Raw genomic sequence first — 17,329 nt, forward strand, 5'->3', positions numbered from 1 at the left:
GCCATAACTCAATGATTGGCAACCTTGATGGTCTAAACTTTGCACCTATAGTCAACCAAAAGGTTTGGCATATTGTGCACACAAGAAACAAACGACAAAACATCTACTCCTTTCTTTACAACCCATTGCGAGCACCAGATCTGTGATCTCCATAAGCTCTGTACTCTTAGCATGGCCGTAACTTTGCTCCACAGGGCAATCTGATGCTGGATTGAAAGAATTTTAAATAAAGGGTTCCAGGAGTCCAAACCTCACCAGAATAAAGCAAGGTGCACGAGTGAGCGAGACTGTGCATAAAGCAATTAATCTGCCTTGTTAATGACGGGAATCGACTGGTCAAGGTCTACCCAGCAGTTGTAAATTCTATACCAGCAAAAGAGGATGACAGTACAGTATGTGAAACTCGAGAGAAAACTACAGTACCACCTGCAACCAAAAGGTGTGACCAAAGCAAAGGAAGAAAAAGTGACACCTGCTGGACAAAGCATTGTCTGCACCTGGGGCCTCATTTATAAAGCCTGCATACGCTCAAAGAAGCCTGAAATGTGCATATGCAACTTTATCATGTAAAGTCAAGATTTATAAAAGAAGACTCAGTGGGGAACGTGTTTATTTATGGGAACTCTGACCCACATGGAGAAATTGGGAAATAACACCCTTGATGAATCAGGGAAATGACGGCTCACATGCATAATAATTTGTGTCAAAAAGCCGTTTTTATAATGTGCGTTGAACTGAGTATTTTTTAGTTATCTTTTAAGAAGGCCAGTGCTGCGTGTTTGTGGTGAAGAACCTTTTTGGCTTCTTGTCAGTTTATACTGGCTATATCTCAGCCAAACTTCACTCCATCATTATGCTGGAAGCCATTAACTGACCAGCGGAGCACTACATCCAGTTTTCAAATGGTGTAGATATACATACATAAAACATGTTTTTGCCAAACTTCTTCATCTGTCAGCTGCTCCCGTTAGGGGTCGCCACAGCATATCATCTCCTTCCATATCTTTCTGCCCTCTGCATGTTGTTCTGTTACACCCATCACCTGCATGTCCTCTCTCACCACATCCATAAACCTTCTCTTAGGCCTTCCTCTTTCTCTCTCTTCTAAAAAGGCAATTTTGCGGCAGTGTCCAGTTCTCCTAATTTAACTGGATCAATTTACTGCACTCATATTGCAGTAAAAGCACTTAGTGAGAACAAAACTGCTTCTGTTAACCATGAGCAGAGACCAGTCCAATGCCTGCGACTGGCTGTTGCAGCTCTGTGATGTCACACTGGCCTTGCAACGCATTATGGGGCACTGGGGAAAAAAATGTTTGTCTAAGCTGCCCCAAGACAACTTTCCAGGAAAAATACAAAACAAGGACACAGGCAAACTCGGCATATTCACTGTGAAAACCGCTTTGGCAAATTTTGGCGATAAGAGACAAAGAGAAGTTTAGTTCCCAGACATTCCTTGTATTTGTTAAATTCCATCAACAGCACACCTGATTGAAATGAATGAGGCTGTGATTAGCAAAATCAGGTGTGCTGGTGGTGCAATTTTGCAAATCAATGGGATTACTGGATGGAAACCACAAATCCTAGTGTGCCTCAAGGTCTGGAAATACCTGAGCTAACACAGTTTCACAGACATCACAGTTTTATATCACGGAGGCCGTAGTCCATGAGCAACAGTACACCAAACCAGATTTTTAAGATTTGATGCTCAAGGTCTTTATAGAATGTCACCAAGCTGAAGACAGAAAACACAGGGAAGACCCACATGCTATTCACATTAGATAAACAGTACTTAAAAGGACCCTCTCTTAAGGAACACAAGTGAAGGAACTTCTCCGCATCGGGCACAGAAGTACTACCATGCTCGACCATATAAAGCAGTCTTAAAAGAAATGGCCTTGTAAGGTTTTTCGCAGCTAAGAAACCATTCTTGTGGAAAGGTAACAAGCAGCAATGATTGCAGTACATGAAAGACGACACTACATACTGTAGACTAATAACCAGTGGTAGACGGTCTTACTGAGCAATGCAGCCAAATTTGAAATCCTTGGCTCACAAAGATACCAGTATGTCTGAAGTACACTGAAGCTTATTTATGGCATTCTGTGGACCCAACATGATAGTGGCTCCGTCTGGGGGTGGATTTCTGTGTAAGGCATCTGGAGGACTGTTGCAAACTACACAAAAAGATTTTGATTCATTGAAAGTACATTTGTCAAAAACTTTACAATTTTGCAGGAAGCTAACAATCCCAAACACAATCAGACCTGACTGGAGCGGACGTGTGCTGATGGGAAAACTAACGGTATTACAATTGGCCATCTGAGAGACCCAATTTCAGCATGATTGAAACTGTTTGGGGTCACTTTGACACGAAAACGAGCAACAAGCAGCTAAAGAGAGTCAGAGAGTTAAAGGAGCTCATGCAAGACAGTTGGAAGAATTTACCACAGTACAGTAAACTGCTTTAGTTTTGCATTGTAAAGGGGGTCCACTCAAGACCCAGACTTGTCTGAAAAAACGTACAACATACTTGTTAATATTTACTGCATCGGTGTTTATTTGAATGTCATATGGAGTTTCTATGAGGAGATAAACACTAACCCGACAGACAGGCAGGTCTAAAACCTTTCTTGGGTGTCATAAGACTTTTGCATAAAACTGTATGAAGCACATGTCTTCTTCATTTATGTTAAAATTGAAAGTCAGTTTTTTTTTTATATAAATTCCTGCTCCTTATACATAAATCAATTGCTACCAAATTTTAAAATAAAGTCAATAAGGTACATAAAGTGCAATTGCCTTTCATGGCACTGTTGCTTTTAAAAACATCTGTCAATATACAGATTTCTTTTTTTGCTCATTCCACAGCAGTCCACTCTCCCTTTATCAAGCTTGAAGAGTTTGTTGTTAAGAATTATGTATTTAGACTTAAGACTGTACGATTATACTGAATTTCAAACTACATACAGTACATAATAAATAAAGACATCCTACTAAGGAGGTTTGCCCCTTGTTGTGGCGACAGCAGCAGACCTTCAGTGACTGAGGTTATGAAAAAGGCTGGAATGATGAATGAATACTTCACCGATTAGAAACTCCAAAAACATACAAAATAAACAAATCCATTTTTTCTCATAATAAAATTATTTTAAAAATAATAATAAAGTGTGTCTTTAAAAATAACTAACATTGTTTTTTGCAGTATCTGCTTTGAACGAATGGCACTGTAACATGTGAAGCGTAACATAACATGGAATTTAAGGTAAATTCTTTAAAGAAACAGACATAGCACTTGAAGACCATAATCTACACACAGTGTTCAGCAGCAGCAGAAGTTCCGTTTAAGCAGGAGGGCTTCCATTTATTGAAACATCTTTAACTGTCAAATCAAAGTGCCGTTTTCCATCCAAGTACAACATCGACTCTGTAAAATTAAAGAAAATATATGCTTTATGTAAAGAAATAGCTGTAACACAGTGAATTCAGTTAATCTCTCCACTGATCTTTTATTCTTTTTTGGAAGAACTTTGAAAAAATAAACAATGATTATAGTTTCCTGAACCACTGACATCACCAGGGGCCTCATGTATAAAACTTGCTTATGCCCAGAAACGTACATGAGCCATTTCTTATGCAAAAGTCAGGATTTATAAAACATGAACTTCACGTGGAAATTGTTAAAAGTTAAATTTGGTTAAAAGTCTTGTGCAGACTTCTTTGGTGCATTTTAGCAACGCCAGGCTGCAGGAAAATGAAATGAACTGAACATCTCACTTCACAGCATATTTCAATGACATGTCAGTCACATTCTGATGTCTGTCCATCCATCCATCCATTCATTCATTCATTTTCTAAACCTGTATTGGAATAAGGATTGCATGATTTCTGTTTGCGGCGGGCTGGCGCCCTGCCCAGGGTTTGTTTCCTGCCTTGCAGCCTGTGTTGGCTGGGATTGGCTCCAGCAGACCGCCGTGACCCTGTAGTTGGGATATAGCGGGTTGGATAATGGATGGATGATTTCTGTGTGATGGTCTCTGTAAAGTAGGCTCCAATTCAGCATACAACTCCAACAGGATGACTGCAGGACACTTAAATCGGCTTATAAGTCAGTCATCAACATGAGAAAAGACACAAATACTATTAACGATATTTAAATGACAAAAAATATGGTGTTCTTACGCTTGTTTGTGTATGTGTTTTAATTGTGGCAAAAGAAGAACTTTCTTAAATACTTTCAAAGTAATAGATCGACCCAAACTGCGTAGAATAATTTCACAACTGAAACCCTCCAGCTGTATCCTTGACCCAATACCAACAGGCTTTTCAAAGAAGCCCCCCGATGTCCTTATTGAAGTGTACTTCACATAGTGAACTCATCATTAGATATTGGGGGTCTTCCTGGACAGTCTAAACACTGCAGTTGTTAAAACTCTACTCAAAAAAATAAATAGTCTTTGACAATTTTAGACCAATTTCTAACCTGCCTTTCTTAAGTAAAATTCTAAAAAAGACAGTTATTATGTAGCTTAATGATTACTTGAAAAAGCATTATATTATTGATATGTTTCAGTCAGGTTTTAGAACAAACCATAGTACAGAAACTGCGCTGGTTAAAGTAGTAGAGTAAATGATTTGTGAGTTAATGCAAAGAGGGAGGCCGTGTGTCTCTTAGACTTGAGTGCAGCATTTGAAACCACTGAACACAGAATGCTTATAAATCACCTTTGACAGTAGGGGGGCGTCTCTGGCAGTGTCTTAAATTAGTTATAGTCTTATTTACCAGGTAGAAAATTCTTCCTTAGTTGTGGTGTTAGTACTTCGGAGACCCATAATATTGTATATGGTGTACCACAAGGATCTATTCTGGGCACACTGAGCTTTTTAATCTCGATGCTTCCATTAGGTCGGAATATCTCAAAGCACAAGGTGAACTACCACAGTTTTGCAGACGACACAGCTTTATTTATCGATAGCACCTGATGACCCTGATGCTCTTGGCTCTCTGATCCAATTTCTTAGCAGTATTTCTGAAGGGATAAGTAGAAACTTTCTCAAACTAAATAAGGAAAAACCAGAACTCTTAGTGATTGGCAAATATGGATATAGTGAGGGCATTAGAAATAAACCTGACCCCTTAGGTTTAAAAATCAAGGTGGTGGTAAAGAACTTGGGGGTAATCATTGACTATGACCTAAACGTAAATGGCATATTAACCAGATTGCTAGGTCTGCATTTTTTCATTTAAGGAATACAGTAAAAGTTAGACCTCTTATAACATTACAAGGTGCTGAAATTCAGGCTTTTGTTTTTAGTCGAATCAATCCGTTACAGTTAGTGCAGAATGCTGCAGCCAGAATCTTAACTAGAAAAAGGAAATTTGAGCACAGCTCACCGGGTAAAGCATTGTTGAATTGGTTGTTTTTGTCATTCAGAATTGACTTTAAAATACTACAAATGGTTTTTAAAGCCATAAACAATCTTGCTCTGTCCTATATTTTGGAATGCCTGTCCCCCTATACTCCATGTTGTAACCTTAGATCTTCGAATGGTGGTCTGCCTATAAATCCCAGGGCCAGACTTAAAAGAAGTGGTGAGGTGGCCTTTTGCTGTTATGCACCTAAAATCTGGAATAGTTTACCTATTGAAATTCACAAGGCTAATACTGTGGAGCATTAAAAAAAACTGCTAAAAAGCCACTACTTTAATATGTTTTTTTCGTAGCTACATTTCAGTTGTATTCCTAATTGACTGTATGGGTGTAGAATTATCATATCCTTCAGGGATACACAATCTGTACTAATCCCCACTACTCTCTGCTGCCTTTTCCACTTCTTCTCTGCCACCACCACCTGATCAAGACATCCTGCAGACCCTTGAGATGTTGGAATGAAGACGGGTGTCTCATCTGTCAACAAGACCAACTTTATCAGAATCCTATCATGTGAAGCCTGAAAACAAACAGGGCTGATTTAGGAACATTTATGTTAAGTAGAATGCCCAGTTGGGGATGGGCGGTCTTTTGGCCTTGGAACCCCTGCAGATTTTGTTTTTCCTCTGGTCTAACCGGCAAGGATGTCTAGCCACTCCTTAAAATCTGTCAAATGATAGTGATACTTCAAGTTCACATTTACTGAAGTTCCGTCTTTTATTTTCTCCTATAGTTTGAAAGTAAACATGTTACTCTGGAGCATGGCCAAATTTATACGTGAATATTCGCCATTTTTTAAGCCTTACATGATTATTGGCGGAAGGTGGCAGGGAGTGGTTAAAAGCGCATGCACGCGCATATAGTTTTGAGTTGATTTCTGATTTATAAAGGAACTTGGCATGGAACCTGGCGCACGTACGGTTTATAAATGAGATTTTTTTGTGCACGTGCTGTTTACATATTTCTAGTGTAAGCAAAATTTTAGTATGGAATCTAAAAATAATTTTATAAATGAAGCCCAAGATCATCATTTAACTCATTTTAACATATTGATCATCCTCTAATGTTAAAAAATATTACCTTTGGTAATAAGCCAATGTGGAATCCATGATTTACAGTACAGGCATATTTAAGAGCTTTAATGATAGACATCAGACCAATTTTTTCTTGCTATTAAATTGTTTAATATAAATCTGCGGAGATATTTAGCACCACTTTTAAAATGTATTTTTATAAGATATTTCAAATATATATATTTTTTTCATTTTAAAGGAAATTTTAGTTCTTATAGTTCATTACAAAAACTGCAGTGGGTCAAGTGAAAAAACAGAAAACACTATAGTTGGGACTTAATGACCAATGAATAAGGGGAGAGACAAATATTTAATTCAAAAGTGCAATTCCATTTAAGCACGCTCACTAATCGATCAAGAGTGAATTTTCAGGAAGAGACTTATTTAACCATATTTTAGCCAAAATAAATTTGTTTTCGATGTTGTGAGCATACAACTAGATATGTGATGTTTGGCTTATGCAACATAAGTGATTTGATTTGTTTCATGGGCGTTTTGGTACTGTTTGCTGTTATTTAATATTGAGCCCCATTATATCAGGAATTTTGCTGCCTATAGTACATTCTCTATGAAAACATAACATTACGTTTTTGACGGCCTACACTACAAAGCAACATGAAAAAATGTGTGGAGTATTGCTGTAAGAGCAGGGTATTCAAGAAATTGTTGCATGGTGGTTCTGTGTATTTATGATAGAAAGTATGACAAAATCATGCGCATGGAATTAATCTTAGAAGCCTGCATATACAGTTGTGCTTGAAAGTTTGTGAGCCCTTTAGAATTTTCTATATTTCTGCATAAATATGACCTAAAACATCATCAGATTTTCACTCAAGTCCTAAAAGTAGATAAAGAGAAACCAGTTAAACAAATGAGACAAAAATATTATACTTGGTCATTTATTTATTAAGGAAAATGGTCGAATATTACATATTTGTGAGTGACAAAAGTATGTGAACCTTTGCTTTCAGTATCTGGTGTGACCCCCCTTTGCAGCAATAACTGCAACTAAACGTTTCCGGTAACTTTTGATCATTCCTGCACAGCGGCTTGGAGGAATTTTAGCCCATTCCTCCATACAGAACAGCTTCAACTCTGGGTCGTTGGTGGGTTTCCTCACATTAACTGCTCACTTCAGGTTCTTGCACAAAATTTCAATTGGATTAAGGTCAGGACTTTGACTTGGCCATTCCAAACCATTAGCTTTACTCTTCTTTATCCATTCTTTGGTAGAACGACTTGTGTGTTTAGGGTCGTTGTCTTGCTGCATGGCCCACCTTCTCTTGAGATTCAGTTCATGGACAGATGTCCTGACATTTTCCTTTAGAATTCTCTGATATAATTCAGAATTCATTGTTCCATCAAAGAAGGCAAGTCATCCTTGGCCAGATGCAGCAAAACAGGCCCAAACCATGATACTACCACCACCATGTTTCACAGATGGGATAAGGTTGTTATGCTGGAATGCAGTGTTTTCTTTTCTCCAAAAATAACACTATTCATTTAAACCAAAAAGTTCTATTTTGCTTTCATCCATCCACAAAACATTCTTCCAGTAGCCTTCTGGTTTGTCCACGTGATCTTTAGCAAACTGCAGATGAGGAGCAATGTTTTTTTGGAGAGCAGTGGCTTTCTCCTTGCAACCCTGCCGTGCATACCATTGTTGTTCAGTGTTCTCCTGATGGTGGACTCATGGACATGAACAATAGCCAAAGTGAGAGAGGCCTTCAGTTGCTCAGACATTACCCTGGGGTCCTTTGTGACCTCGCCGACTATTACACGCCTTACTCTTGGAGTGATCTTTGTTGGTTGACCAATCCTGGGGAGGGTAACAATGGTCTTGAATTTCCTCCATTTGTACACAATCTGTCTGACTGTGGATTGGTGGAGTCCAAACTCTTTAGAGATGGTTTTGTAACCTTTTCCAGTCTGATGAGCATTAACAACTCTTTTTTTGAGGTCCTCAGAAATCTCATTTGTTTGTGCCATGATACACTTCCACAAACATGTGTTGTGAAGAGCAGACTTTGATAGATCCCTGTTCTTTAAATAACACAGGTTGCCCACTCACACCTGATTGTCATCCCATTGATTGAAAACACCTGACTTGAATTTCACCTTCAAACTAACTGCTAATCCTAGAGGTTCACATACTTTTGCCACTCACAAATATGTAATATTCGATCATTTTCCTTAATAAATAAATGACCAAGTATAATATTTTTGTCTCATTTGTTTAACTGGTTTCTCTTTGTCCATTTTTAGGACTTGAGTGAAAATCTGATGATGTTTTAGGTCATATTTATACAGAAATATAGAAAATTCTAAAGGGTTCACAAACTTTCAAGCACAACTGTACAGATATGTTTATTGTTTTTGATTCTGTATCATGTTATGTTGTGATTTATACTATAATGATAATAAAAGTCATTAAATGTTTTTGCCATTTTCTAATTTGTTGTTGCATTCACAGTGGTAATGTGTTTTATAATAGTCAATGTAAAGATTACACGTAAATGTTCGCCTTAATTCTTCCATTGAATTTAACCCTTACTGAAGATGCTGATAGAGAAGCAAGCCTTACAAATAACTGAATTAGTATTTTATGCAGCCAGTTTCATATGGTTTAAGTATTTTCTAAGCCCTCACTTCCTCCATTGATTAAAATGTTTATGGATTCCTTTGATAATTACAAAACAGTATAACATTTAAAAGTTACCTCCATATGTTTTGGGTACAATTTGTGGAACCTCCTTCTCTGAAAAAAAAGTAAAGTGGAAAATGTTGGTAGTACTGTGATGAGAAGTTGATGGATCAAAAACTTCACTGTGTACTCTTATCTGGATGTAGTTTCCTTCTGTATAGCAAACCTGAAACCAATAAAATATACATCCTTAAGTGTAATTACTACATAATTGGGTTTTACTTGCATCTTCCAAAAGTGGGCTACTATAATTACACAAGAAAAAAAACTCTTTAAAGGAGGATGCATTTAAATAAGCCCAAAACCAAAAACTGAGGTACTAAACCCTTGACAGTGGCTTATTAAAGGTTATTAAAGATTATTATTTTTGTCCAAAAAAAACAGTACATTAAAAGTGCACTGAATAAAGTAATTCTTATAGAACGGGCTTTTCCTCAGTTTTAGAATTTGGTTAACCTAAACTGAAAAATCAATCAGGTCAAATGTTTCCTGAAGTTTCTTGGCAAAAGAATAACGGTTTGCTTAAAAGGCATTATCAATGCATTTGGTTTTCACACAGAATTTCACAATAAGGTTCAAATTAAATTTCAGATACCACATGCTGTCTGAACTGCATTAAACTGTTACTAATATAAAAAAAATTAGCAAGTATCATGTAGAGCTGCATTCATATTTGTACATTTGGAAGAGTGGCAGTTAAAGGGCTGTGTTACAAGATGACGCAGTAGAAGGAATAAACCGGAACGCCTCCACTTCACAAACTAAAGCTTTAACCGCATAGGTTGTGCTGCAAGCATCAGAAGGACATGGAGCTATAAATTTTCATACACTTTACCCAAGGCAGGATACAAACACATATGGCAATTTTTTAAAATGCTCAAAATTTTCCCAAGAAATACATCTTGCTGTCAATACATGTATTCTTGTGTGTTAGTCAGTCTTTTCACCAGTGCCCCAAATTCATAGATAGATAGATAGATAGATAGATAGATAGATAGATAGATAGATAGATAGATAGATAGATAGATAGATAGATAGATAGATAGATAGATAGATAGATAGATAGATACTTTATTAATTCCAAGAGGAGATTCACATACTACAGCAGCAGCATACTGATAAAAAAACAATATTAAAGAGTGATAAAAATGCAGGTATAACAGACAATAACTTTGTATAATGCTAACGTTTACCCCCCTGGTGGAACTGAAGAGTCACATAGTGTAGGGGAGGAACAATCTCCTCTGTCTGTCAGTGCAGCAAGACAGTGACAGCAGTCTGTTGCTGAAGCTGCTCCTCTGTCTGGAGATGATCCTATTCAGTGGATGCAGTGGATTCTCCATGATTGACAGGAGTTTGCTTAATGCCCGTCGCTCTGCCACAGATGTTAAACTGTCCAACTTTAATCCTACAATAGAGCCTGCCTTCTTAACAAGTTTGTCCAGGCGTGAGGCGTCTTTCATCTTTATGCTGCCACCCCAGCACACCACCGCGTAGAAGAGGGCACTTGCCACAACTGTCTGGTAGAACATCTGCAGCATCTTACTGCAGATGTTGAAGGATGTCAACCTTCTCAGAAAGTATAGTCGGCTCTGACCTTTCTTACACAGAGCATCAGTATTGGCAGTCCAGTCCAATTTGTCATCCAGCTGCACTCCCAGGTATTCATAGGTCTGTACCCTCTGCACACAGTCGCCTCTGATGATTGCGGGGTCCATGAGGGGCCTGGGCCTCCTAAAATCCACCACAAGTTTCTTGGTTTTGCTGGTGTTCAGTTGTAGGTGGTTTGAGTTGCACCATTTAACAACGTCCTTGATTAGGTTCTTATACTCCTCCTCCTGCGCACTCCTGATGCAGCCCACGATAGCAGTGTCGTCAAAAAACTTTTGCACGTGGCTGGACTCCGAGTTGTATTGGAAGTCCGATGTATATAGGCTGAACAGGACCAGAGAAAGTACAGTCCCCTGCGGCGCTCCTGTGTTGCTGACCACAATGTCAGACCTGCAGATCCCGAGACGTACATATTGAGGTCTGTCTGTAAGATAGTCCACGATCCATGCCACCAGGTGTGAGTCTATGCCCATCTCAGTCAGCTTGTCTCTAAGGAACAGAGGCTGGGTGGTGTTGAAGGCGCTAGAGAAGTCCAAAAACATAATTCTTACAGCACCACTGCCTCTGTCCAAGTGGGAGAGGGATCGGTGTAGCATATAGATGATGGCATCCTCCGCTCCCACCTTCTCCTGGTATGCGAACTGCAGAGGGTTGAGGGTGTGACGGACCTGTGGCCTCAGGTGGTGAAGCAGCAGCTGCTCCATGGTCTTCATCACATGTGACAGGCCGGAAGTCATTCAGCTTACTAAGATGTGATACCTTTGGGACTGGGATGTGTAGGCTACTAGGATTATTTACAATCACTCATAATTTACTTGTATTATTTAATACAGCAGTCTCATAGCTATCACACCAGAAACATATGGTACTTCATAACTACATTATATTACAGTACATGAAGCTATTTATACATTTTTCAGCCAAGTCTTACAGCTACTGCTAACTAGTTCAATGTTAGGAATTTATGGTGCACTTGATGCATTTATGACAACAGCTATAATGGGAAAAACTGCTAGTTATCTTTATATTGAAACTGTTCCATTTTTCTTACACATCAGCAACCACATAAATGTATTCTGATGCAGCATTTGCAAAGATTCTTTAATTTTCAAAACTGGCTTTAAAGGCTCACATAAACATTAATATTTCCGGAATCTGTTAATGGTATGAAAGATAAGCTTTTTTTTTTTTTTTGATAGCTTCATCACCTTTAAAGGTCACCTTAATGTGCAATTGTCATTACTTGCATGCTATGTAAAATGTAAATTTAGGATATCCACACAACATTTTAACATCTGAATAAACTATAATCTAAATGTCATTCAGGTTAGCCATTTATAACCATTCTTGGCATTTTTACCTGTGAGGACAAGAACAGCAGTGATCCAATTTCAACTGGTTTTTGGAACATGATGTCATCCACAGCTACAACATAAGGCCGTGATCCTCTAAAAAAAAATTAAAAAATAAATATATATTATATACATACATACTGTTGTTAGTTCTACAAATATAGCCGAACCTAACAAAGAGGAATATAAAAGTCATCTGCAATAAGCAATGCATTTAATGAGTTAAAAAAAAGGTTTAAAATGGGTTAATACTTTTTTTTACTTAAAACAAAAACAGATGTCAAAATTAATAATAGCATACTGATAATCTGGCAAATGGGTGGCAAGGTAGCACAACGGTTAGCACTGCTGCTTCACAGATCCTGTGTGTCGTCGTTCATATGGAGTTTGCTTGTTCTCTGCATTTCTGTGTGGATTTTTCCCCCCCCAAATACTCCAGTTTCCCTCCCACAGGCCCAAACTTACGCAAGTTACATTAACTGGAAATTCTAAATAGGCCAGCTGCAGGCGCAGGTTACACGAGTGATCACCGTGATGGACTGGTGCCTAATTTCCTGCCTTTCACCCAATGTTGCTGTATCAGACCCTCTGCGACCCTGACCTGGATTAAACCAGTAGGAACATGGTAGGTAATTTAGCAAATTATCCCTTGCTTTGGATGAAGACATTCTGCTTCTTAAAAGTCACTCATAAAGAAAATGTTTTTAGGCTTCCTATTTCATGGGAGAATAAAAAAAAGGATGAAAAACAACATTTATCATCTATTAGTATGAGGAAAGGCAAACCCCAAGAAATAAATGACTGGACCTTCACAAATCAGTTAGTCAAAGTAGAAAGTACACAAAGTTAATATATCGAACCATTGCTGTAAAAAGCATTTGTGACCTTCCTATTTTTGCTGAATTCCGCAACATTCACTTGTCTCTGACCTCTAAACAAAGTTAGCGTAATACAAAAGAGAACCTGAGTAAACTCAATACACAGTTTTTAAATAGTCATTTGATTTATTGAAGCAAGAAAGTTCACTAACACCTATATCAGCCATTTGAAAAAATAAAATAATTGCCCCCCTAAACGTTAATACTTTGTCACGCCACCTTTAATAGCAACAACTGTAATCAGGCACTTCTGGTAACACTTTTCAGACATTTATGCCCACTCTTCTCTACAGAATTGTTATAATTCAGCCACATTGGAGGGTATGCACCCATAAACTGCCCACTTAAGGTCTTGCACAATACATTACATTTGTAAGAGTTCACCGAAGGGCAGACTATCAGCTTTAATCTAAGGAATTAAACATAATTCCATTTAGGAATGACAGCTGTTTTAATACATAGTAGACTAGACCCCTTTATCAGGAGCTGTTCAGGAGCTAAAAAGTAACTGCATAAACTAACATAACCATAACATCATGGTCACTTTCAATACTTTGTTGAAAATCCTTTGTAGTCAATGACTGCCTGAAGTCTGGAGCCCATGGACTTTACCAAATGCTGGATTTCCTCCCTAGTCAAGCCTTTACTGCAGCGGTCTTCACTTACTGTTTGTTCACTGGTCTTTCTGCAAGTGAAATACACGTTTAATAGTTGAGGTCAGGTGAATAATAAACACTAGTGGTCTGGTTTCACGGGCAGCCACCACATTTCATAGGTGATGTGATATGCTTTGGATCATGAGCCATTCCTTCCCTTCCCTTCTTCATACTTTCTCATCATTCTGGTACATGTTGATCTTAGTTTCATCGGGTCAAAGAATACTGTTCCAGAACTGGACAGGCTTTTTAAAATAATTTCTGGCAAAAATTTACTTGGCTGTCCTATTCTTGAGGTTTACCTGTAGTTGGCACCTTGTGGTAAACCCTCTGTATTTACTTTCATGAAGTCATCGCCTAATTGTACACTTTGATCATGAAATTCCCACCACCTGGAGGGTGTTCTTGATTTGGTTAGATGTGAAGGGATTTTTCCTTCTTCAAGGGAAAAAATCTGCAATCATCTAGCACATCTGTCATCAGTCCTAATATCCACTCCTAATGTTTCTTTTATTTCTCGGATGGGTTTGTTTTGTATCAACAGCTCTTTGGACCTCATATTGAGACTTCACTGCAGCAGCTTCTAAATGCAAATCAATATTCAGATTTTTTACCTCCTTAACTGCTAATGAAATAATGAGGGAACTCACCACACCTGGCTAAGGAACAGCTTGTCATCCAAGTATCCAGTTACTTTTGGCCACTTGATAAGGAGTGGATGTCAAATACAAAGTGCTGCAATTCCTACATCATTCATCCAGTTTGGATGTAAACACCAAGTTTAAAAAAAGAAACAAACTACAAAAGGTCTCATCTGTTTATCAATGTTTTTGTAAAACACACCTATTATAAAAAATAAAAAAGCAATGCACTATAGTAAACAAAACACTTACCCATATGTGCAAGCATTTGCCCATCCCAATTCATATGCTTTTCTCATTAGAAAGCCACCAAATATTCTATTGAAAATGTTGCGCTCCTTAACAAAAAACAAAAAAAAAAATTACACAATTAATAAAGTAGGTCTTCCATTTAACAGTTCAAAAATGCTAAATTAATATTCATATATTTAGAAACCCTTCCCTATTTTTTTCCATTCAAAGCAGATCTAACGGAGGTTAATCAAATGTTTTAAGGATAAATAAACTGTATTCAACTTAAAATAATAGTATTCCGTCCATTCCTAGGTTCAGAGCACTTCCTTCTAGTTTATGTATATTGTACTTTTGTTCTAGTTTATTTTTTTATGTGTAATACTAAACTCACACTTTTATGTTTTCAGAACAATTTTAAAATCTCTATTTACCCATCCATCCACCTTATCTCCTAGAGTTATGTGCAGTAACATCAATGATGATAGAATCCACAAAACAGGTTCTTTCTTGTACATGAAATAACATTGGATTAAATGGAACCTTGTTCATATAAATTACTGAAGACAGAATACTACAGTTGACAAATGATTGATTACCGAGGTTTCCACCATAAGTAAAAGTGAAGCACTTGTTTCAATTCAATCCATCTTCCATAGTTGGAAAACATCATTCCTCCTTTAATACCCAGACAGTATGTTTTAATTAGTGCCACACTTAATTGTTATTACTGTACATACTCACGAATAAGTCGGGTCTTGAAACCCGAAAAAATTGACCATAAAATCAGACCCCGACTTATACAGCTATTCAAAAATGCAACACTTACATTTTTTTTTTACATCTTCTTGCTTCCTCTGATCTTGCATCAGTTTCTCAGACACGTCAAATTTTGTTACAGCAAAGCAGTTACCAATTTCTTTTGCCAATTCAACAACTTTTAAGTTAAAACCAGCTTCATATTTTCTTCTGATCGAACGCTCCATTGTAGATAAGGGAAGCTCTTACAATAAAGGTGTATGAGGGTGTGAGATACAAAAAACACAAACCAGTGCAATCGTTGCTTCGGAATAGTTCTGGTATTACCGTGTGCTCACGTAGGCACAATATATAGAAAAAAAAAGCTGTGTGCTCCGTCGTTACTCTCTCAGGTGGGCCTTAGCATGTCATAATCTTTTGGATCAATACTGTGAGTTTTCTGCATTCGACTTATAAGACCAACATTATAAAACACTGGAAATTATACAATAAAATCAAGCCCCAACTTATCCGTGGGAGAATTTTGATGTGAGTATATATGGTAATAGTACTGCCAGTTAAGATACTATGAGTATTATATATATATATATATATATATACAGTGTGTGCATATTTTATATATATATATATATATATATATATATATATATATATATATATATATATAAAATATTCTTAATACAGAATTCAGTTGTATGTCAAGTACCAAGGTAGAAACTCCCAGCTCTGATTTGTTTAAGTATTGGCTTTTATCTAGCAGGCCTTCTAAATGCTTGATTTAATGGTTAATTTGGAGATCTGGCAACTTCAAAATGTACATTTTTTTTCTCTTACTCCTCATTGTATTACGTCTGTGGGAGAAGATGCACTTGCACTCTCTTACTAAGAAAACATCTACGTTTTAGTGATTCTCAACTTCCTGAATATTTTATATAAAAGATTTAACTGAAATGTATGTTTATATTTATTACCTGATTTTTGAAGATCAACAACCATTAGCCTCTTTTGTTTTTTCTGTTGTTTGCCCTTCCCATGATGATGGATGAAAAAAGGTTCTCATAAATGTTATTTCTTTTTATACACTGGTAAAACAGGAAGCCCAAAAACCTTTCTTGGTATTGAGTTGTATGTAAAGTTTCATTGTAAAGCCCATTTTGTTTATATGAAAAAATAATAATTAATATTAAATGCTCCTGAAATGAAAAAATGGATGAATCGATCAATATTAACAATTTAAAGACATCCATCCATCATCCAACCCGCTATATCCTAACCACAGGGTCACGGGGTCTGCTGGAGCCAATCCCAGCCAACACAGGGCAAAAGGCAGGAAACAAACCCCGGGCAGAGCGCCAGTCCGCCGCAGCAATTTAAAGACCTTTACTCTGAAATAATTGTGTTAAAATAAATGTCTGCAGTCCTCCATTTCTGAGACATAGAATGTAGCTCATTACTTTTGTTTCATACAGCTTTTTCGTACATCTTTATGAAAGGTACCAATAATTTCAGAGCTGACTGTATGTTGATAATCCATATAAGATAACTCTATAATCCTACAATGCAACTTTATACCCCTTAATTCAGTTTTACATCTCATTGCTTCAAGGGAACCTATTTAAAATATAGAAGAGGAAGAAGTAAGTTATGAAAATATATTATTAGTAATATTCAAGATAGTTGTATAATTAATATTATTAGTTTTATTTCCCATTCGTTACAAAAATGTATAGTTTGGATAATGGTGTCAGAAAAGCATTGCCACCTCTTGACTAAAATTACCAATTTGTGGAAATGTGAAGCAATCGCAAACATCCCTCTGCGATAAATAAAATTTACCTAACCTAATCCTGCATTTATGCTTGCCTCATGTAAGTATTCCAGTTTAACTCCACAGTCTAAAGACATGTTGTGAGCTAGACTGGGAAATTTACATTAGCCTGGAATGAGTATGAGTAAGTGCTGCATGTCCTGTGATGGACCACATGTCATCCAC

The 17,329-nt window shown here is 37.3% G+C and overlaps 1 protein-coding gene across 3 annotated transcripts in view; it reads right to left on the reverse strand.

Moving 5' to 3' along the window:
- Positions 1 to 2,533: 2,533 nt before the first annotated feature.
- Positions 2,534 to 17,329, reverse strand: part of LOC120523889 (acyl-coenzyme A thioesterase 9, mitochondrial-like) — a 53,531-nt gene continuing 38,735 nt past the window's right edge. For all 3 annotated transcript variants that reach the window (XM_039745585.1, XM_039745584.1, XM_039745586.1), the window contains 4 exons: positions 14,599 to 14,684; positions 12,180 to 12,267; positions 9,224 to 9,374; positions 2,534 to 3,427 (listed from right to left, as the gene is read on the reverse strand). In XM_039745585.1, the coding sequence (XP_039601519.1) occupies positions 3,345 to 3,427; positions 9,224 to 9,374; positions 12,180 to 12,267; positions 14,599 to 14,684 (408 nt within the window). In that variant the 3' untranslated portion in view covers positions 2,534 to 3,344. The remainder of the gene's footprint in view (positions 3,428 to 9,223; positions 9,375 to 12,179; positions 12,268 to 14,598; positions 14,685 to 17,329) is intronic.

Source organism: Polypterus senegalus, chromosome 2 (assembly GCF_016835505.1).
Source record: "Polypterus senegalus isolate Bchr_013 chromosome 2, ASM1683550v1, whole genome shotgun sequence".
Lineage (NCBI taxonomy): Eukaryota > Metazoa > Chordata > Cladistia > Polypteriformes > Polypteridae > Polypterus > Polypterus senegalus.